This window comes from Salmo salar, chromosome 29 (assembly GCF_965601325.2).
Source record: "Salmo salar chromosome 29, fSalSal1, whole genome shotgun sequence".
NCBI lineage: Eukaryota > Metazoa > Chordata > Actinopteri > Salmoniformes > Salmonidae > Salmo > Salmo salar.
Window position 1 is genome coordinate 22,055,678 of NC_138319.1, and position 27,975 is coordinate 22,083,652.

General features: G+C 42.7%; 1 protein-coding gene across 1 annotated transcript; it reads left to right on the forward strand.

Moving 5' to 3' along the window:
• The first annotated feature begins 66 nt into the window (after positions 1–66).
• sycp2l (synaptonemal complex protein 2-like) lies at positions 67–27,855 on the forward strand. Its single transcript, XM_082970630.1, has 31 exons — positions 67–213; positions 416–533; positions 645–757; positions 1,346–1,367; positions 1,468–1,553; positions 1,783–1,871; positions 2,062–2,096; positions 2,197–2,339; positions 2,467–2,612; positions 2,669–2,714; positions 2,918–3,010; positions 3,163–3,223; positions 3,352–3,500; positions 3,623–3,722; positions 5,806–5,899; positions 5,989–6,022; positions 6,195–6,238; positions 6,339–6,399; positions 12,038–12,090; positions 12,278–12,323; positions 14,277–14,391; positions 14,509–14,558; positions 16,454–16,654; positions 19,096–19,150; positions 19,461–19,571; positions 23,844–23,953; positions 25,429–25,523; positions 25,749–25,848; positions 26,287–26,345; positions 26,472–26,547; positions 27,224–27,855. The coding sequence occupies exons 1-31, from the start codon at positions 67–69 to the stop codon at positions 27,236–27,238; spliced, it is 2,667 nt and encodes an 888-aa protein (XP_082826756.1). The 3' UTR covers positions 27,239–27,855.
• Positions 27,856–27,975: the final 120 nt, after the last annotated feature.

The window sequence follows — 27,975 nt, forward strand, 5'->3', positions numbered from 1 at the left end:
ATTGAAGAGATCAGCGGTGTAACGCTAACTATAGGCCTATCTATTACAATTATATTGATCAAAACGATGCGTATTTTTCACATTTTCTATCAGTTCGAAATAATTTTGGAGGATGCCTTCGTCAGCAATAATGTTGGAGCCATCACAGCAGCACTTCTGAGGGAGAAAGCCTCCAAGTCGTTGGTTAACAGATTGAACAAAGTCGCTAACAAGGTAGGCTATTTTCTCACATCCACATTCATCAAATTACATTTAACCCTTTGTGGGTATGAAATTCCTGCTTGAAGTAGCCTATTTATATAAAACAATGATCAGGAAAACCTTACCAAAGCACATTGGTTACACAATAAATGTGCTGAACAGTTTTGTTAGAATTGTAAACATTCTCTTCCCCGTTCTCCTCTGTGGATTGCAGGAACTTGACAGAAGTGTGTTCAAAAGTGTCACTTTGCTTTTGAGAGCAATTGAAGATGTATGCCAGTATGATGAAGACTGCTTTAACTGCCTGGCCAGGCAAGGTCTCGTTTACAAGATAAGTATCTTACCAAGCAATAAATATATATATTTTTAAATCTCCAAAGATGTGTTTAACATTCAAATGTAACCTATCGGGTTCTGATGGGTCTATTTGACTGTGTTTGTTCATTTCCACATGTTGACGTGGTTTGAAAGAGCTGCAGACTTTCTGAAAATGGAAGAATACAAAGGTGTGAAGGACCTGCCCAGCCTTATTGAGACCTTTTTTGATTTTTTCCTGGTAAGGTGTGAGTTGGCCAAATTTTAAATCAACCCCCAGCCCTACCCACTCATGTAGATCTGAAAATATTGGATGTCTAACCAATATGTTAATTACTTCACCTTGCCTTATGTTAGGCTGGGTGGGTTGTTTTCCATGTTGCTTTCCTATCTAGGTTTGCAAAATTCCACAAACTTTCTCAACAGGTTGTCCAGAAATCCTGGTTTGAAGACTCCTGGAATCAGGAGGGAATAAGCAGGAAATCCATGAATTTTGGAAAAGTTACAGGAATTTTGCAAGGCTATCCTTATCAAATCATTTCAGATCTACAGAAGTGTCTAGGGCAGAGCTCTCTACCCCTGTTCCTGGAGAGCTACAGTCATGTAGGTTTTTGCTCCAACCCTAATCTAGCACACTTGATTCTAATAATTAGCTGATAACCTGAATTAGGTTAGTTACAACTGGAGTTGGAGTGGAAAACCTACAGGAGGGTAGCTCTAAAAGAACGCCTGGAGAGCCCTGGTCTAGGGTCGATTTAGAATACATTTTCAATGTTATTTCACTGCATCAGCCAACTAAATACTCATGTTTTTTCACCTCATTTTTCAGCGTTTGCCTCCTTCTGTTGAAGGTGAGCTTTTTCTCTAATTTTGATCATTCCACATTTGCCATCCCTTGCTTTTTTTTATGCTGGTAGCTACAGTAATGCTGTTTGTTTTGGGGGGGGAAAGACAGAGGTCAGCTCACCAGCGTCTTCCTGCTGCATGTTGGAGTGGTTGGGACCGATCAAGACGTCACGTTTAGTCTGAGATTAGAGGTAAGGCTGTACAGTCATTGAGAGCGATGATGTTGATTCAGAAGGTTCTGAAGAAATACCTTTTGTTCACTAAAAAGGGAGACTGTCTAATAGAAAAGCAGGAAAAACGTTAAAGAACGGAATATATTTTTGTAAACATTAACATCCTGCAATTCTATTGGATGTTACATTGTTCTTGTCTCCAAAATGATAAAACGAATACTTCACTGTTTTCTTTCTATCCATTCAGGCTATAAGGACGATTAACTCGATCCTCGACAATACCACAAAAGAAGAGAGGAGGAAACTGAGCATGTCCAAAGACCATTGTCTACTCCTGTAAGCTTTCAGTCATGACAGAGTCCTGTAAATACGAGAACATGGAGAGAGGCCTTTCCAACGTTGAAATGGTTGTCTGAGAATGCATTGCCCCCTAGTGGATAGATTTAGTCTACACTGCATTTTCTTTTTTCTTTTCTTTAGCAAGATCGTGTTCATTAATGCAGTTTGACGTTTTTTTTCCCTCCAGTGAGCAATTTGCAAAAGCCATTCTCAATGTGGGCGGTGAGTGACACTTCATTTTTTGTTTTTTTTATGGAATGCAATTCACTGTATGAAAAATGCATAATTGTCTGTGACTGACTTGGGTAGTGGTTTTGTTCAGACTATGAGATGCAGGTGGCCCTATCAGAAGCACTCTGTCGAATGACCATAAAGAGGTCGAGGAAAGAGCTGACCAACAAGTGGTTTGCCAACCCAGTTTTTGCAGAGGGCTTCAACGCAATAAACGATACAGAATTTGAGATAGTAAGTTTCTGAGTTCTAACCTCCCCATAAATAATTCAAATGTTGATAGTGGCATTCAAAGAGGGTAAAACATGCATGTCTTAACTGTCAAAGACTAGCCTTAATTTTTTTCTCTGTTGCAAAATAGGACTGCAGGACTTTTCTCAATGACTTGAACAGCTATTTTGGAGATGAAAGAAGGGGAGTCCACACTATTTTTCTCTACATTTCATACACCCACCTCATTATTCTCATTTCATATAATTTAAATAAAAAAATATTATTCTGTAAAGAATAAATCACATCAAACACAAGTTTCACATGGTAAGATAAATGCCTGTTTCTCATAGGGTGTTCACGTTCCCCTGCATCTGTGTGTTTCTTGACACCACTGAGGTAAGACCAGCACTAGTCCCAGGATCACTGCTCCAAAGTCATAAGGGAACATGGATGACACTCCAGATAATATAAAGCTAAATGTGTGGCAGTTACAAATGTCTTATTTAAAGCTAACTGTCTCATGTCATGCATGCATTGGGTCTGATATTCCCCTCAGGCAATGATGTGTGTAAGACTTACAAATGAATGTCTGTCTTCAGCTGTTCATGCCAGAGGATGAGAAACTGGAACATTTCTGGGTGGACTTCAACCTAGGAACGTCCTGTATCAGCCTCTTTGTTAACAACCCCGAGGTGAGACTGACCAGACCACACACACCAGTGTACGTCAGCGATAAATGAACGTCAGTAGTGTTTACTTTAATGGGTCGGTCTTAGATTTCCAATGTCCTAAGTGAGGCTTTTAAATTTGTTTTCCCCCTCTGCCATGTCGTCTGGCGCTACAGGGTTCACTGTGGGAATCAATCCATTTGCTAAGAGCAGACGTCTTTAGGTTCAGTGTGTGTGGTGAGTGGAGAATTCCTCTTGCATCATTAGCCCTTCAGTTTGATGCTGAAATGAGGATATGGGACTTTTCCTTTATTTGAGAAGTAACGAGCTGCATTTTATATTGTTTACCATGATTCTCCCTCCAGACTGTGATAATCAGACCATTCTGACCGTTCACCTGTCGAACCCCCTCACCTATCGCATGACCAAGGGAAAGATGGTCCAGATCATCTTCGATCCCAAGCATGACATCCTGGATGCTGCCAAGAGGGTCTTTGAAAGCAAACGACTACTGGTAACCCCTAGCATGACAGATGAATTATGAGGACAATGCTTTACCAATAAATGTATGCGCATGAGAAGCCCATTGTTAAGTTATGAAACTAGGCTATGCCATATTCTTCCCTTTCCCCACAGCAAAGTGTACGTTCAGATGACCAGCCATCGATACAACACGTCATGGAACCCTTGCAATCAGATATGTTCAGTTCTTTAATCTCATGGACTGTGATGTATTAGACCAGATCACATAGGTTATGCTATATTAATTTCCACATTAAAGGGATGCTTTGGGATTTTGGCAATATTTGTTAACATATACCCATAGACTTCCAGTCAGTAGTTAGCATTGGCTCGCAAAACTACCTCAAACTTCCTTCATACTGTACGTAGATACAGTGGAAGTCAGAAGTTTACATACACTTAGGTTGGAGTCATTAAAACTCTTTTTTAATCCAGTCCACAAATTTCTTGTTAACAAACTATAGTTTTGGGAAGTCAGTTAGGACATCTACTTTGTTAATGACACAAGTCATTTTTCCAACAACTGTTTACAGATTATTTCACTATCACAATTCCAGTGGGTCAGAAGTTTACATAAACTAAGCTGACTGTGCCTTTAAACAGCTTGGAAAATTCCCGAAAATGATGTCATGGCTTTAGAAGCTTCTGATAGGCTAATTGACATCATTTGAGTCAATTGGAGGTGTACCTGTGGATGCATTTCAAGGCCTACTTTAAACCCAGTGCCTCTTTGCTTGACATCATGGGAAAATCAAAAGAAATCAGCCGAGACCTCACAAAAGAAGCAGACAAACAATAGTACGCAAGTATAAACGCCATGGGACGACGCAGCTGTCATATCGCTAAGGAAGGAGACGCGTTCTGTCTCCTAGAGATGAACGAACTTTGGTGTGAAAAGAGCAAATCAATCCCAGAACAACAGCAAAGGACCTTGTGAAGATGCTGGAGGATACATGTGCAAAAGTATCTATATCCACAGTAAAACGAGTCCTATAACAACATAACCTGAAAGGCCACTCAGCAAGGAAGAAGCCAGTGCTCCAAAACCTCCATAAAAAAAAAAAAAAAGTCAGACTATGGTTTGCAACTGCACATGGGGACAAAGATTGTACTTTTTAGAGAAATGTCTGATGAAACAAAAATGGAAGTGTTTGGCCATAATGACCATTGTTATATTTGGAGGAAAAATGGGGAGGCTTGCAAGCCGAAGAACACCATCCCAACCGTGAAGCACGGGGGTAGCAGCATCATGTTGTGGGGGTGCTTTGCTGCAGGAGGGACTCGTGCACTTCACAAAATAGATGGCATCATGAGGGAGTAAAACTATGTGGATATATTGAAGCAACATCTCAAGACATCAGTCAGGAAGTTAAAGCTTGGTCGCAAATGGGTCTTCCAAATGAACAATGACCCCCATGCATACTTCCAAAGTTGTGGCAAAATGACTTCAGGACAACTAAGTCAAGGTATTGGAGTGGCCATCACAAAGCCCTGACCTCAATCCCATAGAAAATTTGTGGGCAGAACTGAAAAAGCATGTGCAAGGAGGCCTACAGACCTGACTCAGTTACACCAGCTCTGTCAGGAGGAATGGGCCAAAATTCACCCAACTTATTGTGGGAAGCTTGTGGAAGGCTACCCAAGACGTTTGACCCAAGTGAAACAATTTAAAGGCAATGCTACCAAATACTAATTGAGTATATGTAAACTTCTGACCCACTGGGAATGTGATGTAATAAATAAATAAATTCTCTGTACTATTATTCTGACATTTCACATTCTTAAAATAAAGTGGTGATCCTAACTGACCTAAGACAGGGAATGTTTACTAGGATTAAATGTCAGGAATTGTGAAACTGAGTTTAAATGTATTTGGCTAAGGTGTATGTAAACCTCTGACTTCAACTGTACATAAAAATGGTATCCACAAGTTCATCTGACTCTGAGGAAGTAGATGAAGGGCCTCAGTCCCAAAATCCCGACGTGTCCTTTTTAAACGACCTTGACTCTGGGGGTAGAGGTAACATAGTAAATGTAAATCCGGGACACTCCAATATGGTGTGTATTAATTGTGTGGATGTTCGTTCAATTCGTTTAATATGTTACGAATTCAAATTTGTTTTGGCTAAGTTAGCTAGGGAGCTATGGTTAGGGGAAGGATTAGCTAACATGCTATCTAGTTACGAAGTTGCTACAGTTGTCTGTGAGATTCGAACACGCAATATATGGTTTGCTAGACTTCGCCCTACTTTTGTTTTAAGAAACCTGTCTTATGTAACCGATCATACTAATTTCAGTGTCTCCAGGCTGCTGTAAAAGAATGTATGAATTCATGGAATGTATTTCTCCACTAGATCTCGACGAGCTAGCTGCATTGGAGACCTCATCACTGTAAGTACCCTATGCTATATTTGGCACTCTATATGGTTATTTATGATACATTTGGTTTTTAAGATGAGTAACTGATTGTTTCCGCCAAGGTCCCCTACTCTGGCAACTGCAGGCAGCACAGAGGTAAGCATTAAAACACATGAAGGGGTAACTTAACCATACTCAGTGGGGCTCCTTCAAACTAGTCCCACACTGTGTCCAACTCTGTAAAGCTATATCATTATATGGCACGTGGTAATACAGTTGACTGCTGCACAAATAGTATGGGAGTACTAATTATTGTTTTGTCCTATAGATCCCTGCTGTAAACCAGACCAGTCTGGCAACAGCTCTGTCTCGGTGAGTGATCACAGCAAAAAGTGTTTCAATGGTTCACCAATACTGTACTCTTTCTGTATTGCCATATTTCCGTCAAGTCATTGTTTTTCTCATATCACAGGGAAAGAATTGAAACTTCACCGGAGGACATCTTCGAACTGTGTGCCAGCTCTGACACTGAGGTTTGCTATTTGACTCTTGTCATTTTATGTCATGGGCCTTCCCCCAATGTCTGCTGTGATGCTATTTGAGCAATACTTTCAATGAGACAATGAGTATTCATCAAAACAGTGGATCTAATGACTGTAGATGCCTTTAAAAAAATATACAGTAGAAGTCGGAAGTTTACATACACCTTAGCCGAATACATTTAAACTCAGTTTTTCACAATTCCTGACTTTTAATCATAGTAAAAATTCCCTGTCTTAGGTCAGTTAGGATCATCACTTTATTTTAAAAATGTGAACTGTCAGAAAAGTAGGATAGAATGATTTCTTTCAGCTTTTATTTCTTTCATCACATTCCCAGTGGGTAAGAAGTTGACATGCACTCAATTAGTATTTGGTAGCATTGCCTTTAATTTGTTTAACTTGGGTCAAACGTTTCGGGTAGCCTCCCACAAGCTTCCCACAATAAGTTGGGCGAATGTTAACCCATTCCTCCTGACAGAGCTGGTGTAACTGAGTCAGGTTTGTAGGCCTTCTTGCTCGCACATGCTTTTTCAGTTTTGCCCACAAATGTTCTATGGGATTGAGGTCAGGGCTTTGTGATGGCCACTCCAATACCTTGACTTTATTGTCCTTAAGCCATTTTACCACATCTTTGGAAGTATGCTTGGGGTCATTGTCCATTTGGAAGACCCATTTGCGACCAAGCTTTAACTTCCTGACTGATGTCTTGAGATGTTGCTTCAATATATCCACATAATTTTCCTACCTCATGATGCCATCTATTTTGTGAAGTGCACCAGTCCCTCCTGCAGCAAAGCACCCCCACAACATGATGCTGCCACCCCCGTGCTTCACGGTTGGGATGGTGTTCTTCGGCTTACAAGCATCCCCCTTTTTCCTCCAAACATAACGATGGTCATTATGTCCAAACAGTTCTAGTTTTGTTTCATCAGACCAGAGGACATTTCTCCAAAAAGTACGATCTTTGTCCCCATGTGCAGTTGCAAACCGTAGTCTGGCTTTTTTATGGCGGTTTTGGAGCAGTGGCTTCTTCCTTGCTGAGTGGCCTTTCAGGTTATGTTGATATAGGACTCGTTTTACTGTGGCTATAGATACTTTTGTACCTGTTTCCTCCAGCATCTTCACAAGGTCCTTTGCTGTTGTTCTGGAATTGATTTGCTCTTTTCACACCAAAGTACGTTCATCTCTAGGAGACAGAACGCGTCTCCTTCCTGCGCGGTATGATGGCTGCGTGGTCCCATGGTGTTTATACTTGCGTACTATTGTTTGTACAGATGAACGTGGTACCTTCAGGCATTTGGAAATTGCTCCCAAGGATGAACCAGACTTGTGGAGGTCTACAAAATAGTTTTCTGAGGTCTTGGCTCATTTATTTGGGTTTCCCCATGATGTCAAGCAAAGAGGCACTGAGTTTGAAGGTAGGCCTTGAAATACATCCACAGGTACACCTCCAATTGACTCAAACTATGTCAATTAGCCTATCAAAAGCTTCTAAAGCCATGACATAATTTTCTGGAATTTCCCAAGCCGTTTAAAAGCATAGTCAACTTAGTGTATGTATACTTCTGACCCACTGGAATTGTGATAGTGAAATAATCTGTCTGTAAACAATTGTTCGAAACATTACGTGTCAGGATATCTTCTTGTGCATAACTGACTTGCCAAAACTATAGTTTAACAAGAAATTTGTGGAGTGGTTGAAAAACAAGTTTTAATGACTCCAACCTAAGTGTATGTAAACTTCCGACTTCAACTGTACATTCAATACGCTTGGTTGGTACTCCCTCCTGTATTTATTTGGACAGTGACGATAAAATTGGTTAATTTGGCTCTATACTAAGCATTTTAGATTTGGGAACAATGTTTCATGAGCCGACAGTGCAGAATGTCATTTTTTTTATTTGAGGGAATTTTCATGCAAATGTTTAACCATTTTAGAAATGAAAGCACAATGTATCTAGTCCCTCCATTTGAAAGTTAGTCTGTGGACACCTACTCATTCAAGGGTTTTACTTTATTTTTATTATTTTCTACATTGTAGAATAATAGTGAAGACAAACTATGAAATCATGTAGTAACCAAAAGGTGTCGATTTTTAGATTCTTCAAAGTAGCCACCCTTTGCCTTGACCACTTTGCAGACTCTTAGCATTCTCTCAACCAGCTTCATGAGGAATGCTTTTCCAACGTTCTTGAAGGAGTTCCCACATATGCATAGCACTTGTTGGCTGCTTTTCCTTCACTCTGCGGTCCAACTCATCCCAAACCATCTCAATTGGGTTGAGGTCTGGGTGATTGCGGAGGCCAGGTCATCTGATGCAGCACTCCATCACTCTCCTTCTTGGTCAAATAGCCATTACACAGCCTGGAGGTGTGTTGGGTCATTGTCCTGTTGAAAAACAAATGATAGTCCCACGAAGCGCAAACCAGATTGGATTGCGTATCGCTGCAGAATGCTGTGGTAGCCATGCTGGTTAAGTGTGCCTTGAATTCTAAATAGATAACCAGCAAAGCACCATCACACCTCCATGCTTCATGGTGGGAACCACACGTGGAGAGCATCCGTTCACCTACACTCTCACAAAGACAGTGGTTTGAACCAAAAAGTCTGAAATTTGGACTCATCCGGCCAAAGGACAGATTTCCACCGGTCTAATGTCCATTGCTCGTGTTTCTTGGCCCAAGCAAGTCTCTTCTTTAATGGTGTCCTTTAGTAGTGCCAGTAGACCATGAAGGCCTGATTCACGCAGTTTCCTCTGAACAGTTGATGTCTGTTATTTGAACTCTGTGAAGCATTTATTTGGCCTGCAATTTCTGAGGCTGGTAACTCTAAGTAACTTTTCCTCTGCAGCAGAGGTAACTCTGGGCCTTCTTTTACTGTGGCGGTCCTCATGAGAGCCAGTTTGTTCAAGTGCAGTTGCGAAAACTATCAAGCGCTATGAAGAAACTCAAAGTTCTTGACATTTTACGGATTGACTGACCTTCATGTCTTAAAGTAATGATGGACTGTCACTTCTCTTTGCTTATTTGAGCTGTTCTCGCCATGATATGGACTTGGTCTTTTACCAAATAGGGCTATCTTCTGTATGCCACCCCTACCTTGTCACAACACAACTGATTGGCACAAACGCATTAAGAAGGAAAGAAATTCCACAAATGAACTTTTAACAAGGCATACCTGTTAATTGAAATGCATTCCAGGTGACTACCTCATGAAGCTGGTGAGAGAATGCCAAGAGGGTGCAAAGGGTGGCTACTTTGAAGAATGTCCAATATAAAATATATTTTGATTCAACATTTTTTACTTTCTACATGATTCCATGTGTTATTTCTTAGTTTTGATGTCTTCACTGTTATTCTACAATGTAGAAAATAGTAAAAATAAATAAAAGCCTATGAATGAGTAGGCGTGTTCAAACTTGTGACTGGTACTGCACACACACTGTGCATTCGGAAAGTATTCAGACACTGACTTTTTCCACATTTAGTTACGTTAAATAAGAACAATTCTATATCTACACAATATACCCCATAACGACAAAACAAAGTTTTTTTTTTTGTGCAAATTTCATTAAACTCGAATACCTTATTTACGTAAGTATTCAGACCCTTTTTGTTATGAGGCTCTTTCCATTGATCATCCTTGCTGTTTCTACAACTAGATTGAAGTTCTCCTCCTGTGGTAAATTCAATTGATTGGACATGGTTTGGAAAGGCACACACTTCTATATAAGGTCCCACAGATGACAGTGCATGTCAGAGCAAAAACCAAGCCACGAGGTTGAAGGAATTGTCCGTAGAGCTCTGAGACAGGATTGTGTCGAGGCACATATCTAGGGAAGGGTACCAAAAAGATTCTGCAGCTTTGAAGGTCTCCAAGAACACTGAGACCTCCATTCTTAAATGGAAGAAGTTTAGCACCACCAAGACTCTTCCTCGAGCTGTCCGCCCGTCCAAACTAGTAATCGGGGGAGAAGGGCCTTGGTCAGGAAGGTGACCAAGAACCCGATGGTCACTCTCTGACAGAGCTCCAGAGTTCCTCTGTGGAGATGGGAGAACCTTCCAGAAGGCCAAACATCTCTGCAGCACTCCGCCAATCAGCCCTTTTTGGTAGAGCGGCCAGATGGAAGCCACTCCTTAGTAAAAGGCACGTGACAGACTGCTTGGAGTTTGCCAAAAGGCACCCAAAAACTCTCAATGATAAACAAGATTGAACTCTGCACAAAGCGAGGTCCATACAAAAATCGTTTGAGATCGGTGTGGAAGAACTTGAATGGACTGCACAGAGCCCTGACCTCAACCCCATTGGACACTTTTGGGATGTATTGGAATGCTGACTGCGAGCCAGGTCTAATCACCCAACATCAGTGTCTTCACTAATGGTCTTGTGGCTGAATGGCAGCAAGTCCCTGCAGCAATGTTTCAACATCTAGTGGAAAGCCTTCCCAGATGAGTGGCGGCTGTTATATCAGCAAAGGGGGGACCAACTCCATATTATTGCCCATGATTTTGGAATGAGATGTTCGACTAGCAGGTGTCCACATACTTTTGGTCGTGTGTGTGAATTTTGTACGTGTATATTTTGACATTCACTTAGTGTGTTAAAGTAGGCGTAAGTTTAGTATCTGGTCCCATATGACTAGCACTTGGATGCATTTGTAGGTTTCTGATTTTTTTGTTTTGTTTTGCCCAAAAATAACTGAAGGGTGGAAGTTTTGCCATTTTAATTGTAAATCAGAATGGAAGACCTTTCTGAACACCTATATTAATATGGATGCTGTCATGGATAATGAATTAATCGTGAATGAGTGATTGTGGATAATCATGGTAGATAGCATCCAAATTAATGTAGATGTGTTCAGAAACCTCTTCCATTCTTATTTACAACAGTGACTCCAAAATGACACTACATTATTAACCATTCAGTTCCTATTGGGCACAACATAATCAGAAACACAAGCCAAACTGCAAATGCATGTAAATAAGGTATTCCCTAAGTGAATTTGTCCAAATGCTTATGAAAAAATGGAGGGACTAGATGCATAAAGTGCTTTCATTTCTAAACGGTAAAATGGATATCTATGAAAATACCCTGAATATGTGACATTCTGTACTGTGCCTCGTATGGCACATTTGATCTCAAATTCAAAATGCTGGACTATATAGAGAAATGTAGCTTCACTGTCTCTAAATAAATACAGAGGGGAGTGTCCAAGATCATAATGAAAACCTGCCACCTTCTGGAGACCACAGGAACACTGCTTCTGCAGTCAGATCATGTCACTTAAAATGTCTGTGATGTCTTGGGCCTCGGCATCACCATCACTGCATGTATTAACGTCTGACTGCCTCAGGTCACTGTTGAAGTAACTGAGACTATTGGTGCCACGTATACAGACTTGTCACATGTCAGGAAGCCAGAGAGTATTACATTCTTGACTGCTTTGAAGAGGTACCAGGTCAGTTTGTAGATAGAGAAATGTTGACTACTTATTGTCGACTGGCTATTGTGTATGTTTAGTGTGTCAAGTACTAAATTACTTTCCTCAAGGGCATCTGTTTGGCTATATTTCCCTCTACATTTAAATATCTGTGTGTGTGTGTGTGTGTGCTGTTTGTCTGTTTTGCAGGTGGCCAGAGCAAAAACAAGGCTCTTCAGCACTCAGTCTCTCTCCTCTGGCGGGTAAGGCCACAGTCCCAAATACTTGTCCAAAAGATCTCTGCGCCTGTTATTAGTCACAGTTGTCTGAAACTGTATCTATAGTTGATGTTGTCCCTTGGTAATCGAGTGGTCACTACTAGTTGCAGAGGACTAGTGCAATTACAGTTCATTGATTGTCCATGTCCTTCTGTGTCCCCTTCTGCTTCAGGTCAACACACTCCACCCCAACCAACAAGGAGAAACAGCAGCAAAAGGTTTGCAAAACAAATTTCACTATTTGATCAAAGTATACTGCTCAAAAAAATAAAGGGAACACTTAAACAACACAATGTAACTCCAAGTCAATCACACTTCTGTGAAATCAAACTGTCCACTTAGGAAGCAACACTGACAATACATTTCACATGCTGTTGTGCAAATTGAATAGACAACAGTTGGAAATTATAGGCAATAAGCAAGACACCCCCAATAAAGGAGTGGTTCTGCAGGTGGAGACCACAGACCACTTCTCAGTTCCTATGCTTCCTGGCTGATGTTTTGGTCACTTTTGAATGCTGGCGGTGCTTTCACTCTAGTGGTAGCATGAGACGGAGTCTACAACCCACACAAGTGGATCAGGTAGTGCAGCTCATCCAGGATGGCACATCAATGCGAGCTGTGGCAAGAAGGTTTGCTGTGTCTGTCAGCTTAGTGTCCAGAGCATGGAGGCGCTACCAGGAGACAGGCCAGTACATCAGAAGACGTGGAGGAGGCCGTAGGAGGGCAACAACCCAGCAGCAGGACCGCTACCTCCGCCTTTGTGCAAGGAGGAGCAGGAGAAGCACTGCCAGAGCCCTGCAAAATGACCTCCAGCAGGCCACAAATGTGCATGTGTCTGCTCAAACGGTCAGAAACAGACTCCATGAGGGTGGTATGAGGGCCCGACGTCCACAGGTGGGGGTTGTGCTTACAGCCCAACACCGTGCAGGACGTTTGGCATTTGCCAGAGAACACCAAGATTGGCAAATTCGCCACTGGCGCCCTGTGCTCTTCACAGATGAAAGCAGGTTCACACTGAGCACGTGACAGACGTGACAGATTCTGGAGACGCCGTGGAGAACGTTCTGCTGCCTGCAACATCCTCCAGCATGACTGGTTTGGCGGTGGGTCAGTCATGGTGTGGGGTGGCATTTCTTTGGGGGGCCGCACAGCCCTCATGTGCTTGCCAGAGGTAGCCTGACTGCCATTAGGTACCGAGATGAGATCCTCAGACCTCTTGTGAGACCTTATGCTGGTGCGGTTGGCCCTGGGTTCCTCCTAATGCTAGACCTCGTGTGGCTGGAGTGTGTCAGCAGTTCCTGCAAGAGGAAGGCATTGATGCTATGGTCTGGCCCGCCCGTTCCCCAGACCTGAATCCAATTGAGCACATCTGGGACATCATGTCTCGCTCCATCCACCAACGCCACATGCACCACAGACTGTCCAGGAGTTGGCGGATGCTTTAGTCCAGGTCTGGGAGGAGATCCCTCAGGAGACCATCCGCCACCTCATCAGGAGCATGCCCAGGCATTGTAGGGAGGTCATACCGGCACGTGGAGGCCACACACACTACTGAGCCTCATTTTGACTTGTTTTAAGGACATTACATCAAAGTTGGATCAGCCTGTAGTGTGGTTTTCCACTTTAATTTTGAGTGTGACTCCAAATCCAGACCTCCATGGGTTGATAAAATGGATTTCCATTTGATTATTTTTGTGTGATTTTGTTGTCAGCACATTCAACTATGTAAAGAAAAAAGTATTTAATAAGATTTCTTTCATTCACATCTAGGATGTGTTATTTAAGTGTTCCCTTTTATTTTTTTGAGCAGTGTATAATGGTATTGCACTCTTAATGGGATTCGCTGCTAACCATTTGTGATATCGTAGCTATTTTCACCAATTTCATTCATACTGAAGCCCAATGTTGCCTAACTTCAGTCCTCCAGGACCCCCCCCAACAAAACACATTTTGTTGTAAACTAAAACACCTGATTCAACTTAAGGGCTTGACGATTAGTTAACTAGTAGAATCAGGTGTGCTTGTCCGAGGCCACAACAAATATATGTACTGTTGAGGGTATGGGGAACCGGAGTTGGGAAACACTGCTGTAGCCAGTGGCGTTGTTTTGAAATTGTCCTATTCGAATGAATGAATAAGGTATTGAACTTCATTGATATCCTCTGTAGTCTAAATCAAAAGGCTCTCCTCCCCCTGCTGAGGCTGGCAGCAGTGTGATCCTGTCCCAGCTGGCCAAACACGACTACACCAGGAAGAAGCCCAAAACCAAGAGCAAACTGAAGAGTGAGCATGCCACGTCCCGCCTCCCCTCACACCCACTCATTCTGTTTGAGTGCTCTGAGCTGCGTTGGTCTAGTAGACACCCTGCTGTAGCCCGTCTCCCCCTCACTCTCTCTACAGTTCTCCCCCTGTCCTCTCCCAGCAGTGCAGAGGAGGCCTCCCCTGTCAAGGTAACATGTCTCTCCTTTATTCTAGGTTAGTAACTTCATAGCTAGTGGCAACTGTAGCCCTATTTCACCTAGGCTACCAGACAGTACCACCCCTTAGAACAGACTGTCATGAACATGTTGGGAAGTTATCAAAATGGACAAAATTATTGGGTATGCCAGTGTTTAAAAAAAAATAATAATAATAATAAAATACCATACAGTATGGGATCTAGGAATCTGTTCCATGGTCATTTATTCTTGAAGAATATCAAGTGAAAAACAAATCCTAGGATGTACAGTCATGGCCAAAAGTTTTGAATGATACAAACATTAATTTCCACAAAGTTTGCCGCTTCAGTGTCTAGATATTGTCAGATGTTACTATGGAATACTGAAGTATAATTACAAGCATTTCATAAGTGTCAAAGGCTTTTATTGACAATTACATGAAGTTGATGCAAAGAGTCAATATTTGTAGTGTTGACCCTTCTTTTTCAAGACCTCTGCAATCCGCCCTGACATGCTGTCAATTAACTTCTGGGAAACATCCTGACTGATGGCAGCCCATTCTTGCATAATCAATGCTTGGACTTTGTCAGAATTTGTGGGTTTTTGTTTGTCCACCCGCCTCTGTAGGATTGACCACAAGTTCTCAATGGGATTAAGGTCTGGGGAGTTTCCTGGCTATGGACCTGAAATATGGATGTTTTGTTCCCCGAGCCACTTAGTTATCACTTTTGCCTTATGGCAAGGTGCTCCATCATGCTGGAAAAGGCATTGTTCGTCACCAAACTGTTCCTGGATGGTTGGGGGAAGTTGCTCTTGGAGGATGTGTTGGTACCATTCTTTATTCATGGCTGTGTTCTTAGGTAAAATGAATGGTCTCAGGATGCTTTACTGTTGGCATGACACAGGACTGATGGTAGCGCTCACCTTGTCTTCTCCAAACAAGCATTTTTACGGATGCCCCAAACAATCGGAAAGGGGATTCATCAAAGAAAATGACTTTACCCCAGTCCTCAGCAGCCCAATCCCTGTACCTTTTGCAGAATATCAGTCTGTCCCTGATGTTTTTCCTGGAGAGAAGTGGCTTCTTTGCTGCCCTTCTTGACACCAGGACATCCTCCAAAAGTCTTCGCCTCACTGTGCGTGCAGATGCACTCACACCTGCTTGCTGCCATTCCTGAGCAAACTCTGTACTGGTGGTGCCTCGATCCCGCAGCCGAATCAACTTTAGGAGACGTCCTGGCGCTTGCTGTACTTTGTTGGGCGCCCTGAAGCCTTCTTCACAACAATTGAACCGCTCTCCTTGAAGTTCTTGATGAGCCGATAAATGGTCGATTTAGGTGCAATCTTATTGACAGCCATATCCTTGCCTGTGAAGCCCTTTTTGTGCAAAGCAATGATGACGGCACATGTTTCCTTGCAGGTAGCCATGGTTGACAGAGGAAGAACAATGATTCCAAGCACCACCCTCCTTTTGAAGCTTCCAGTCTGTTATTCAAACTCAACCAGCATGACAGAGTGATCTCCAGCCTTGTCCTCATCAACACTCGCATCTGTGTTAACGAGAGAATCACTGACATGTCAGCTGGTCCTTTTGTGGCAGGGCTGAAATGCAGTGGAAATGTTTTTTGGGATTCAGTTCATTTGCATGGCAAAGAGGGACTTTGCAACTAATTGCAATTCATCTGATCACTCTTCATAACATTCTGGAGTATATGCACATTGCCATCATACAAACTGAGGCAGCAGACTTTGAAAATTAATATTTGTGTCATTCTCAACTTTTGGCTACGACTGTAGCTGTAATAGCATAGGTCCAGTTTTTGGTTTGCCTCTACCTCGGTGTGATATGAAATGTTGTTGCTGTTTGACAATTGATGTCCACGACATCCCCTTTCTGTTTTGAACAGCATCGTACACCAGCATGCAAATCAGCGGAGGGAACACCAAGTAAAAACATTGCAGAACGGCTATTTGACAAGCTCAAAGAGGAAAAAACTCTGGAGTTTTCTCCTCCGTCCAACCTGATATCACGAGATTCAGGCAAGCTATACAGTGCCTTCAGAAAGTATTCAGACCCCTTTTTTTCCACATTTTGTTACACTACAGCCTTATTCTAAAATGGATTAAATAAATAAAAATCCTCAGCAATCTACACAGAATACCCCATAATGAGAAACTGTAAACACGTTTTTAGAAAACAGAAATACCTTTTACATAAGTATTCAGACCCTTTGCTATGAGACTCGAAATTGAGCTCAGATGCATCCTGTTTCCATTATCATCCTTGAGTTAACCCACTGTTCCCCGGTAGGTCGTCATTGTAAATAAGAATTTGTTCTTAACTGACTTGCCTAGTTAAATAAAGGTTACATTTTAAAAAAGGAATGTCAGAACAAAAACCAAGCCATGAGGTCGAAGGAATTGTACGTAGATCTCCGAGACAGGATTGTGTCGGGGTGAAGACCTGGGGAAGGGTACCAAAACATTTCTGCAGCATTGAAGGTCCCCAAAAACACAGTGGCCTCCACCAAGACTCTTTCTAGAGCTGGCCACCCGGCCAAACTAGCAATTGGGAAGAAGGGCCTTGGTCAGGGAAATGACCAAGAACCTGATGGTCACTCTGACAGAGCTCCAGAGTTCCTCTGTGGAGATGGGAGAACCTTCCAGAAGGACAACCATCTCTGGAGCACTCCACCAGTCAGGCCTTTATGGTAGTGTTGCCAGACGGAAGCCACTCCTCAGTAAAAGGCACATGAGAGCCCGCTTGGAGTTTGCCAAAAGTATCTCAGACCATGAGAAACAAGATTTTCTGGTCTGATGAGACCAAGATTGAACTCTTTGGCCTGAATGCCAAGCATCACGTCTGGAGGAAACCTGGCACCATCCCTAAGGTGAAGCGTGGTGGTAGCATGCTGTGGGGTTGTTTTTCAGGGACTGGGAGACTAGTCAGAATCAAGGTAAAGATGAACTGAGCAAAGTACAGAGATCCTTGATGAAAACCTGTTCAGGACCTCAGATTGGGGTGTAGGTTCACCTTCCAACAGGACAACGACCCTAAGCACACAGCCAAGACAACACAGGAGTGGCTTCGGGACAAGTCTCAATGTCCTTGAGTGACCCAGCCAGAGCCCGGACTTGAACCCGATCGAACATCTCTGAAAAGACCTGAAAATAGCTGTGCAGCGACTCTCCCCATCCAACATGACACTGTTTGAGAGGGTCTGCAGAGAAGAATGGGAGAAACTCCCCAAATACAGGTGTGCCAAGCTTGTAGGGTCATACCCAATAATTGATGCTGTAATCACTGCCAAAGGTGCTTCAACAAAGTACAGAGTAAAGGGTTTGAATACATATGTAAATGTGATATTTCAGTTATTTAAAAACAACATTTTTTGGGGGGGAAAAATGTCTAATCGGTTCTTGCTTTGACGTTATGGGTATTGTGTGTAGATTGACACAAAAAAACAACAATTTAGTACATTTTAGAATAGGCTGTAGCATTACAAAATCTTGAAAAAGTCAAGGGGTCTGAATACTTTCCGAAGGCATTCATCAGAAAAAGACTGCATCCGAAATGGTACCCTATTCAATATAGTACAGTTGACCAGGGCTCATAAGGGCAATGTTAACTATGGTTGATTTTATTTGTGTAATTTAGCGGACACTTTTATCCAGTGTGACTTACAGGAGCATTCGGGTTAAGTGCCTTTCTCAAGGTTGGCACATCGGCAGATTTGTTTTCACACCTGCCACCCACATCGTGGTATACAGACCTGTTTCTCATGGGGCTATAGTTAGACCTGTAGCTGATGTGAAACCTGTATGGGATTTCCCCTTCAATACAGGTATACAGCGTGTCAAAATAAAAGTCCCATACAGGTCTCATATCACATACAGTTGTCACATTAGCTAACAACATTGCATTCCTTGTAGGCTTCCATGATGTGACTGGAGTGGACTGGGATGAATCTGTGTTTCACCAGGAGGAACAAGATGAATCTACACCTACTGTAAGGTACTCCGTAGTACTTGCCTGGTGCCAGATCTGTTTGTGATCTTTAGCCATCGCCATAGACTACGACCATAAGCATTGGCAAAACAGCACAAACAGATCTGGCACCAGACTCATGATACATCCCAATAACACATGTTTCACCTCTCCCAATAGGAGAATCCTATTCCTAAGTCTTCTCTTGGAAGATTTACTAACAGAGAACCTCCATTTGTACCCTCGTGCTAGTTATTCTATTGTTTTGTTGGGTGTTTACTGTACTGTTTCTAACTAATGTGTTATAACATGTATAGATTTTCATAATATACATGTAATCTGTCATAATGAATGTTTGAATTGGAAAGGAGCTCACTGGAGCTGAGAACCGGCACCTCAGTTTTTCTATTGCTTGAGCTCCTGTTCCTCTAGAATATTAGCTCAAAAGTATTGTGGAGCTCCTGCACCTAAAATATAAACAGTACTGGCACCCAAAATGAGTACCGGCACCTATTTCAGTCCAGGTCAAGCACTGGTCATAATGTAAAATTATTATTTCAGGACCATGTTCCCAATCAGGAGGCTGGAATTCATAGGAAGAGGCCTTGGGCCTCAGGTATGTCTCTGAATTCCCTCTGCAATGACTTAACATGTACTGTTGACCAATCTGGTCTTTTTTTAAATTTCTAAAAGGGCATTTGTTTTCAAATACTTACCATGGTCGTATTCATTAGGCATCAAACTGAATTAAAAGGACTAACTGGGAGGGACTACCTGAACTTGTCCTTCGTTTTCAGTTGCAAAATGTTTTAATATGATAGAACACTTGATTAAACATGGCCCTCAGTGAAGGAGAAATGACCATAAAGGTGTGGACTGGAGCTGACTGTGGTCAATGGCCATGTTGTGGTCATATTACTCAGCAGAGCGTGCTGACTCGGGAGGTGCAGCAGAGAAGAAGAGTGTGCCGCTAGAAAGGGATCCAAGGCAAAGACCCAGGGCCTTCTTTCCCTCAGAACCTCTTGAGGAAGCTGCTGGTAATGCATACATACAGTTGAAGTCGGAAGTTTACAGTGGGGGGAAAAAAGTATTTGATCCCCTGCTGATTTTGTACGTTTGCCCACTTAAAAAGAAATGATCAGTCTATCATTTTAATAGTAGGTTTATTTGACCAGTGAGAGACAGAATAACAACAAAATAATCCAGAAAAACACATGTCAAAAATGTTATAAAATGATTTGCATTTTAATGAGGGAAATAAGTATTTGACCCCTCTGCAAAACATGACTTAGTACTTGGTGGCAAAACCCTTGTTGGCAATCACAGAAGTCAGATGTTTCTTGTTGGCCACCAGGTTTGCACACATCTCAGGAGGGATTTTGTCCCACTCCTCTTTGCAGATCTTCTCCAAGTCATTAAGGTTTCGAGGCTGACGTTTGGCAACTCAAACCTTCAGCTCCCTCCACAGATTTTCTATGGGATTAAGGACTGGAGACTGGCTAGGCCACTCCAGGACCTTAATGTGCTTCTTCTTGAGCCACTCCTTTGTTGCCTTGGCCGTGTGTTTTGGGTCATTGTCATGCTGGAATACCCATCCACGACCCATTTTCAATGCCCTGGCTGAGGGAAGGTTTTCACCCAAGATTTGACGGTACATGGGCCCCGTCCATCGTCCCTTTGATGCGGTGAAGTTGTCCTGTCCCCTTAGCAGAAAAACACCCCCAAAGCATAATGTTTCCACCTCCATGTTTGACGGTGGAGATGGTGTTCTTGGGGTCATTGGCAGCATTCCTCCTCCTCCAAACACGGCGAGTTGAGTTGATGTCAAAGAGCTCCATTTTGGTCTCATCTGACCACAACACTTTCACCCAGTTGTCCTCTGAATCATTCAGATGTTCAGACTTCAGACGGGCCTGCATATGTATTCTTGAGCAGGGGGACCTTGCGGGCGCTGCAGGATTTCAGTCCTTCACGGCGTAGTGTTACCAATTGTTTTCTTGGTGACTATGGTCCCAGATGCCTTGAGATCATTGACAAGATCCTCCTGTGTAGTTCTGGGTTGATTCCTCACCGTTCTCATGATCATTGCAACTCAACGAGGTGAGATCTTGCATGGAGCCCCAGGCCGAGGGATATTGAGTTATTTTGTGTTTCTTCCATTTACGAATAATCGCACCAAATGTTGTCACCTTCTCACCAAGCTGCTTGGCGATGGTCTTGTAGCCCATTCCAGCCTTGTGTAGGTCTACAATCTTGTCCCTGACATCCTTGGAGAGCTCTTTGGTCTTGGCCATGGTGAAGAGTTTGGAATCTGATTGATTGCTTCTGTGGACAGGTGTCTTTTTTTACAGGTAACAAGTTGCGGTTAGGAGCACTCCCTTTAAGAGTGTGCTCCTAATTTCAGCTCGTTACCTGTATAAAAGACACCTGGGAGCCAGAAATCTTTCTGATTGAGAGGGGGTCAAATACTTATTTCCCTCATTAAAATGCAAATCAATTTATAACATTTTTGACATGCGTTTTTCTGGATATTTTTGTTGTTATTCTGTCTCTCACTGTTCAAATAAACCTACCATTAAAATGATAGACTGATCCTTTCTTTGTCAGTGGGTAAACGTACAAAATCAGCAGGGGATCAAATACTTTTTCCCCCACTGTACATACACTTAGGTTGGAGTCATTGAAACTCGTTTTTTCAAACACTCCACAAATTTCTTGTTAACAAACTATAGTTTTGGCAAGTCGGTTAGGACATCTACTTTGTGCATGACACAAGTAATTTTTCCAACAATTGTTTAGACAGATTATTTCACTTATAATTCACTGTATTCCAGTGGGTCAGAAGTTTAGATGCACTAAGTTGACTGCTTTTAAACAGCTTGGAAAATTCCCGAAATTATGTCATGGCTTAAGAAGCTTTTGATGGGCTAATTGACATTTAAGTCAATTGGAGGTGTACCTGTGGATGTATTTCAAGGCCTACCTTCAAACTCAGTATCATTGGGAGCAATTTCCAAACGCCTGAAGGTACCACACTCATTTGTACAAACAGTGGTACGCAAGTATAAACACCATGGGACCACGCAGCCGTCATACCGCTCAGGAAGGAGACACATTCTGTCTCCTGGAGATGAATGTACTTTGGTGCGAAAAGTGCAAATCAAATCCAGAACAACAGCAAAGGACCTTGTGAAGATGCTGGAGGAAACCGGTACAAAAGTATCTATATCCACAATAAAACGAGTCTTATATCGACAAGACCTGAAATGCTGCTCAGCAAGGAAGAAGCCACTGCTTCCAAATCCGCCATTATAAAAAGCCAGACTACGGTTTGCAACTGCACATGGGGACAAAGATTGTACTTTTTGAAGAAATGTCCTCTGGTCTGATGAAACAAAAACAGAACTGTTTTGCCATAATGACCATCGTTTTGTTTAGAGGAAAAAGGGGGTGGCTTGCAAGCCGAAGAACACCATCCCAACCGTGAAGCACGGGGGTGGCAGGATCATGTTGTGGGGGTGCTTTGCTGCAGGAGGGACTGGTGCACTTCACAAAATAGATGGCATCATGAGGGAGTAAAACTATGTGGATATATTGAAGCAACATCTCAAGACATCAGTCTGGAAGTTAAAGCTTGGTCGCAAATGGGTCTTCCAAATGGACAATGACCCCAAGCATACTTCCAAAGATGTGGCAAAATGACAATGAAGTCAGGGTATTGTAGTGGCCATCACAAAGCCCTGACCTCAATCCCATAGAACATTTGTGGGCAGAACTGAAAAAGCGCATACGAGCAAGGAGGCCTACAGACCTGACAGTTACACCAGCTCTGTCAGGAGGAAGGGGCCCAAAAACTTATTGTGGGAAGCTTGTGGAAGGCTACCCAAAAATGTTTGACCCAAGTTAAACAATTTTAAAAGCAATGCTACCAAATACTAATTGAGTGTACAGTCGTGGCCAAAAGTTTTGAGAATGACACAAATATTAATTTTCAGTCTGCTGCCTCAGTTTGTATGATGGCAATTTTCGTGTACTCCAGAATGATCAGATTAATTGCATAGTCCCTCTTTGCCATGCAAATGAACTGAATCCCAAAAAACATTTCCACTGCATTTCAGCCCTGCCACAAAAGGACCAGCTGACATCATGTCAGTGATTCTCTCGTTAACACAGGTGTGAGTGTTGATGAGGACAAGGTTGGAGATCACTCTGTTATGCTGATTGAGTTCGAATAACAGACTGGAAGCTTCAAAAGGAGGGTGGTGCTTGGAATCATTGTTCTTCCTCTGTCAACCATCGTTACCTGCAAGGAAACACGTGCCGTCATTATTGCTGAAAAGGGCTTCACAGGCAAGGATATTGCTGTCAGTAGGATCACACCTAAATGAACCATTTATCGTATCAAGAACTTCAAGGAGAGCGGTTCAATTGTTGTGAAGAAGGCTTCAGGGCGCCCAAGAAAGTCCAGCAAGCGCCAGGACCGTCTCCTAAAGTTGATTCGGCTGCGGGATCGGGGCACCACCAGTACACAGCTTGCTCAGGAATGGCAGCAGGTGTGCAAAGCTGCCATCAAGTGAAAGGGTGGCTACTTTGAACAATCTCAAATATAAAATATATTTGGTTTTGTTTTACACTTTGGTTACTAGATGATTCCATATGTGTTATTTCATAGCTTTGATGTCTTCACTATTATTCTACAATGTAGAAAATTGTAAAAAAATAAAAACCCTTGAATGAGTAGGTGCATTCTGAAAGTATTCAAACCTCTGACTTTTTCCACATTTTATGTTACAGCATTATTCTGAAATAGATTCAATGTTTTTCTTCATAAATCTAAATCATAAAAACCTTATTTACATAAGTATTCAGACCCTTTGCTATGATACTCAAAATTAAGGTTAGGTGCATCCTGTATCCATTGATCATCCTTGATGTTTCTACATCTTGATTATAGTCCACCTTTGGTAAATTCAATTGATTGGACATGATTTGGAAAGGCACACACCTGTCTATATAAGGTCCCACAGTTGACATTGCATGTCCGAGCAAAAACCAAGCCATGAGGTCGAAGGATTTCTCCGTAGAATATTTGTATACGTTTTCCCAAAAATTACTAATGTTTTTAGAAAACATGTTTTCACTTCATCTTTATGGGGTGTAGATGGTTGATATTTTATTTAACCAGTTTTAAATTGACTAACACATCAAAATGTGAAATAAGTCGAGGGGTAACAATACTTTCTGAAGGCACCGTATGCTACTGGTTGTGCAGGCATTCATTCCAACCCCATCTGTTTCATGCTTTCCAGAATCAATGAGCAGAGTGCTGAATGAGGAGGTGGAGTCGGAGATGGAGATGGGCTCTGGAGTCATCGCTGCATTCCAGACCTTCAAGAGCCAGCTGAGGGCGCACTTCTCGGTGATCACATCACACGGACTCGTGCAACACAACATAGACTCAGCAAAAAAAGAAACGGCCTCTCACTGTCAACTGCTTTTATTTTCAGCAAACTTAACATGTATAAATATTTGTATGAACACAAGGGTCAACAACTGAGACATGAACTGAACAAGTTCCACAGACATGTGACTAACAGAAATTGAATGTGTCCCTGAACAAAGGGGGGGGGAGGGGGTTCAAAATAAAAAATAAGTCAGTGTCTGGTGTGGCCACCAGCTGCATTAAGTACTGCAGTGCATCTCCTCCTCATGGACTGCACCAGATTTGCCAGTTCTTGCTGTGAGATGTTACCCCACTCTTCCACCAAGGCACCTGCAAGTTCCCGGACATGTCTGGGGGGGGATGGCCCTAGCCCTCACCCTCCGATCCAACATGACCCAGACGTGCTCAATGGGATTGAGACCCGGGCTCTTCGCTGGCCATGGCAGAACACTGACATTCCTGTCTGACACTGACTTTCCTAAGTACAGGCCTTGGTGTAACGCTCATTCCTTCGACAATAAACGCAAATCTGACCATCACCCCTAGTGAGACAAAACCGTGACTCGTCAGTGAATAGCACTTTTTGCTAGTCCTGTCTGGTCCAGCGACGGTAGGTTTGTGCCCATAGGCGACGTTGTTGCCGGTGAGGACCTGCCTTACAACAGGCCTACACGCCCTCAGTCCAGCCTCTCTCAGCCTATTGCGGACAGTCTGAGCACTGATGGAGGGATTGTGCGTCCTGTGCAGGTGTTGTGGTCTGCCACTGCGAGGACAATCAGCTTTCCGTCCTGTAGCGCTGTCTTAGGCGTCTCACAGTACGGACATTGCAATTTATTGCCCTGGCCACATCTGCAGTCCTCATGCCTCCTTGCAGCATGCCTAAGGCATGTTCACACAGATGAACAGGGACCCTGGGCATCTTTCTTTTTGTGTTTTTCAGAGTCAGTAGAAAGGCCTCTTTAGTGTCTACAGTTTTCATAACTGTGACCTTAATTGCCTACCGTCTGTAAGCTGTTAGTGTCTTAATGACCGTTCCACAGGTGCATGTTCATTAATTGTTTATGGCTCATTGAACAAGCATGGGGAAACAGTGTTTAAACCCTTTACAATGAGGATCTGTGAAGTTATTTGGATTATTTCAAATGATCTTTGAAATACAGGGTCCTGAGAAAGGGACATTTCTTTTTTTGAGTTTACAATAATGGTCCCTCCTGTTACCCTGGTCCTGGAGAGCTCCATTCTAATCTCCAACCCAGAATTATCTTGCGTGCACTGACCAGCTACTGTCACCAGAGACCAGCCCGGCACTAACACACGATTCCTCCAATCGCTTACCCATCAAGACCTTTAAAACTAGACACTAGGAAACATTTGAACATGGAGCTATTTGATAAAGGTTGCTACCCTTCATGTTTCAGTTGACTAATCCCCCTTTCCTATTGTTCCTACAGTCCAGATACAAGAAGATTGAAGCCCGCTCCCTGCAGTCTCTGATGGACTGTCAGAAAAACGTCACCTCTCTCCTGGGTGCTGTCCACGACAGCAGGTAAAAACCATCACCTGGACCAGTCTTAAATAATAATGGATTCATTAATAATTGATGTATTCATTTAGATGACTCAAGTCACTTTCCACTTGGGAACTCGCCTCATCCATGGGTGAAGTTTATACACAGTGATTGGAAATGCCACCCATTCTTATGATTGTTGGAAGATTCCGCAGAGGTTGGTTGAGGATGTGGTTTACAGTGACATTCTTCCTGTTTGTGCAGGCTGGTCCACCTGGAGCGCTTCCAGGCCACCGTAGTCCAGGAGCTGGGCCGTCTGGAGAATGACTGCATCTCGCTCAAAGAGATCGAGTGGGAAACTGTGGTCTGTATTCTGTCTCTCCGGCTAGCACACCGTCCTCATTGAAACGCGTTACTTAATTTGATGTTACCATTACTTAAACCTGGGCCATGTGTTTGTTAGGGCAAGCAAAGGAACAGATTTGTAACAGAATTACATGTCTTATGGACAGGTGGTTCAACTTCTGTTTTCTGCCTTCCGGTGCCTAATGAACACGGCCCAGGCTGCCTTATGTTCATAATGAGATCATTTGTGGCTGTATGTACTGCTACGAAGATGACTTGGAAAGAAGGGCAGGCAAACTGCACAAGAACCAGTTGACAGTACCTCCTTTCTTCCACTAGAGTTCACTCTTGCTTCCACGACACCATAATGCTTTCTGGCCCACTCCTAGGAGTTAGGGTTTGGTTCAAAATGATTCAAAGGGTTCACATTGTTTTGTTAACTCCTTTCGTTTTTCAGAACTTTTGGCAGAGCGAGTCTCAGTCCGTGCGGTCGTTCTGTGACCGACAGCAGCAGAAGTAAGCAAGCACTAAACGGCAAACTGACCTAACCTCAATGCAGGGATATAGTACATGTCACATCACATGCATCTAATAATAATAGCCACGTCAGATTGAAAGTCATGCTCTCCCATGTCCTTCCAGGTTAGAGTCACTAGGAGAGCCCAGAGACGGCTGGAGGAGCAGCATGTCACAGAGGGAGGAGGCTGCAGCACCACTGGTACACTTCTGACCCACACATGGCACGTCCCGTGGAATAGTCTGTCCACCCTGCCCTTGGACATCATTCTTGTATTTTCAAATGGCAAATGAGATATTGTATTATAACCTATAAACGCGGACACGGGTCACCCATCTTATTGTTTTTTGGGACGATGTCTGTGAAAACGTGTAAAAACACTATGTACACTGCAAATCTAGCCAGGGTGAAGCAGGAGAACCCGTCATCTCTGTAGCCGTGCTCTTGGTTGTGATGTCATGGTCACAGAGTTACTGTGTTAGTGGACTTCGGATGTACTCGGCCTCCCCCAGGATGAGCTACAGCCCACACTGAACCAAGCAGAACTGAGCCAGCAGCAGCATTCCGTAACCCACCTGACTCCTAGAGTATCAAAGACAATATTCCCAGCCTGAGCACAGTCAGTGTAGAATATGGCTGTTTTGGAGTTCTTGGTCTGGCAGGATGCCTGTAACAATATTCAACATGGGATTACGTTGGCGTAAAGGGATAGGTCACTTTTTGAAGTTGGGAGAATCTGGATGTGGCTAAATAACCAGCCAATTATCTTATTGTTTTGATGGAACTTCAATATCATATGCAAGTTGAAAATAGACTTCAAAAAAGTGAACGATCTCTTTAAGATTACAATAAAGATGACTTCTCTTCCTCTCCCCAGGAACCTCCAAAGTAGAAAACTGGTGACAAAGGAAATAGAAGCTAAGACTCTCCAGTTCCTGATGAAACCAACACCACTTTGGACCTTTATACTGACATTGAACCATGAGTGACGTCGTACAGAAGTGTAATGGCTGATAGACCGTGACCAAAGTTCTCACACAGGCAATGACCTACCTTGCTCATTTTTGTTCTGCCATTGTTCAAAATACACTCAATGAGAGCCAATACATGAATAGCTAAAGGATGATGATAATAGGCTGATGAATTTCAGCGACTTGGGTAGACATCAGAGAGCAAGGCAGACCATCCGTGTTTATTTTTTTTTATAACTTTAGTCATGTTTGTCGATAGCCACTCAGACATTGTGATTGATTGAGAAATGCAATGTATGAAGTCTCCGAAAGGCGTCAGGAAAGCCTGTAAAATATAGTTTTTCTAAAGAACCAGTAAAATGTTTACTATGTTTTGCACCCATAAACTTGCATTCAAATACAGTGGGATATATCAGGTCTGTTTAGCAGTGTTTCTAAGGCATCTTTAGTTTAACAATGATTTGAGTGAATGCTCTGGAGGGATATTTTTGGTGAGTACATACCGGAGTCTATATTCAATAAAGGCATAGTTGTGGCACCCTTGCACTTTTATTAAATAATTCCCTGTAAAATAAGTTTACTTTTGCAATGTTCAACCCAGTGATATTGGATTTAACATTCCAGAAACAATTTTCTTTTTGTGAACTTGCTTAGAAAA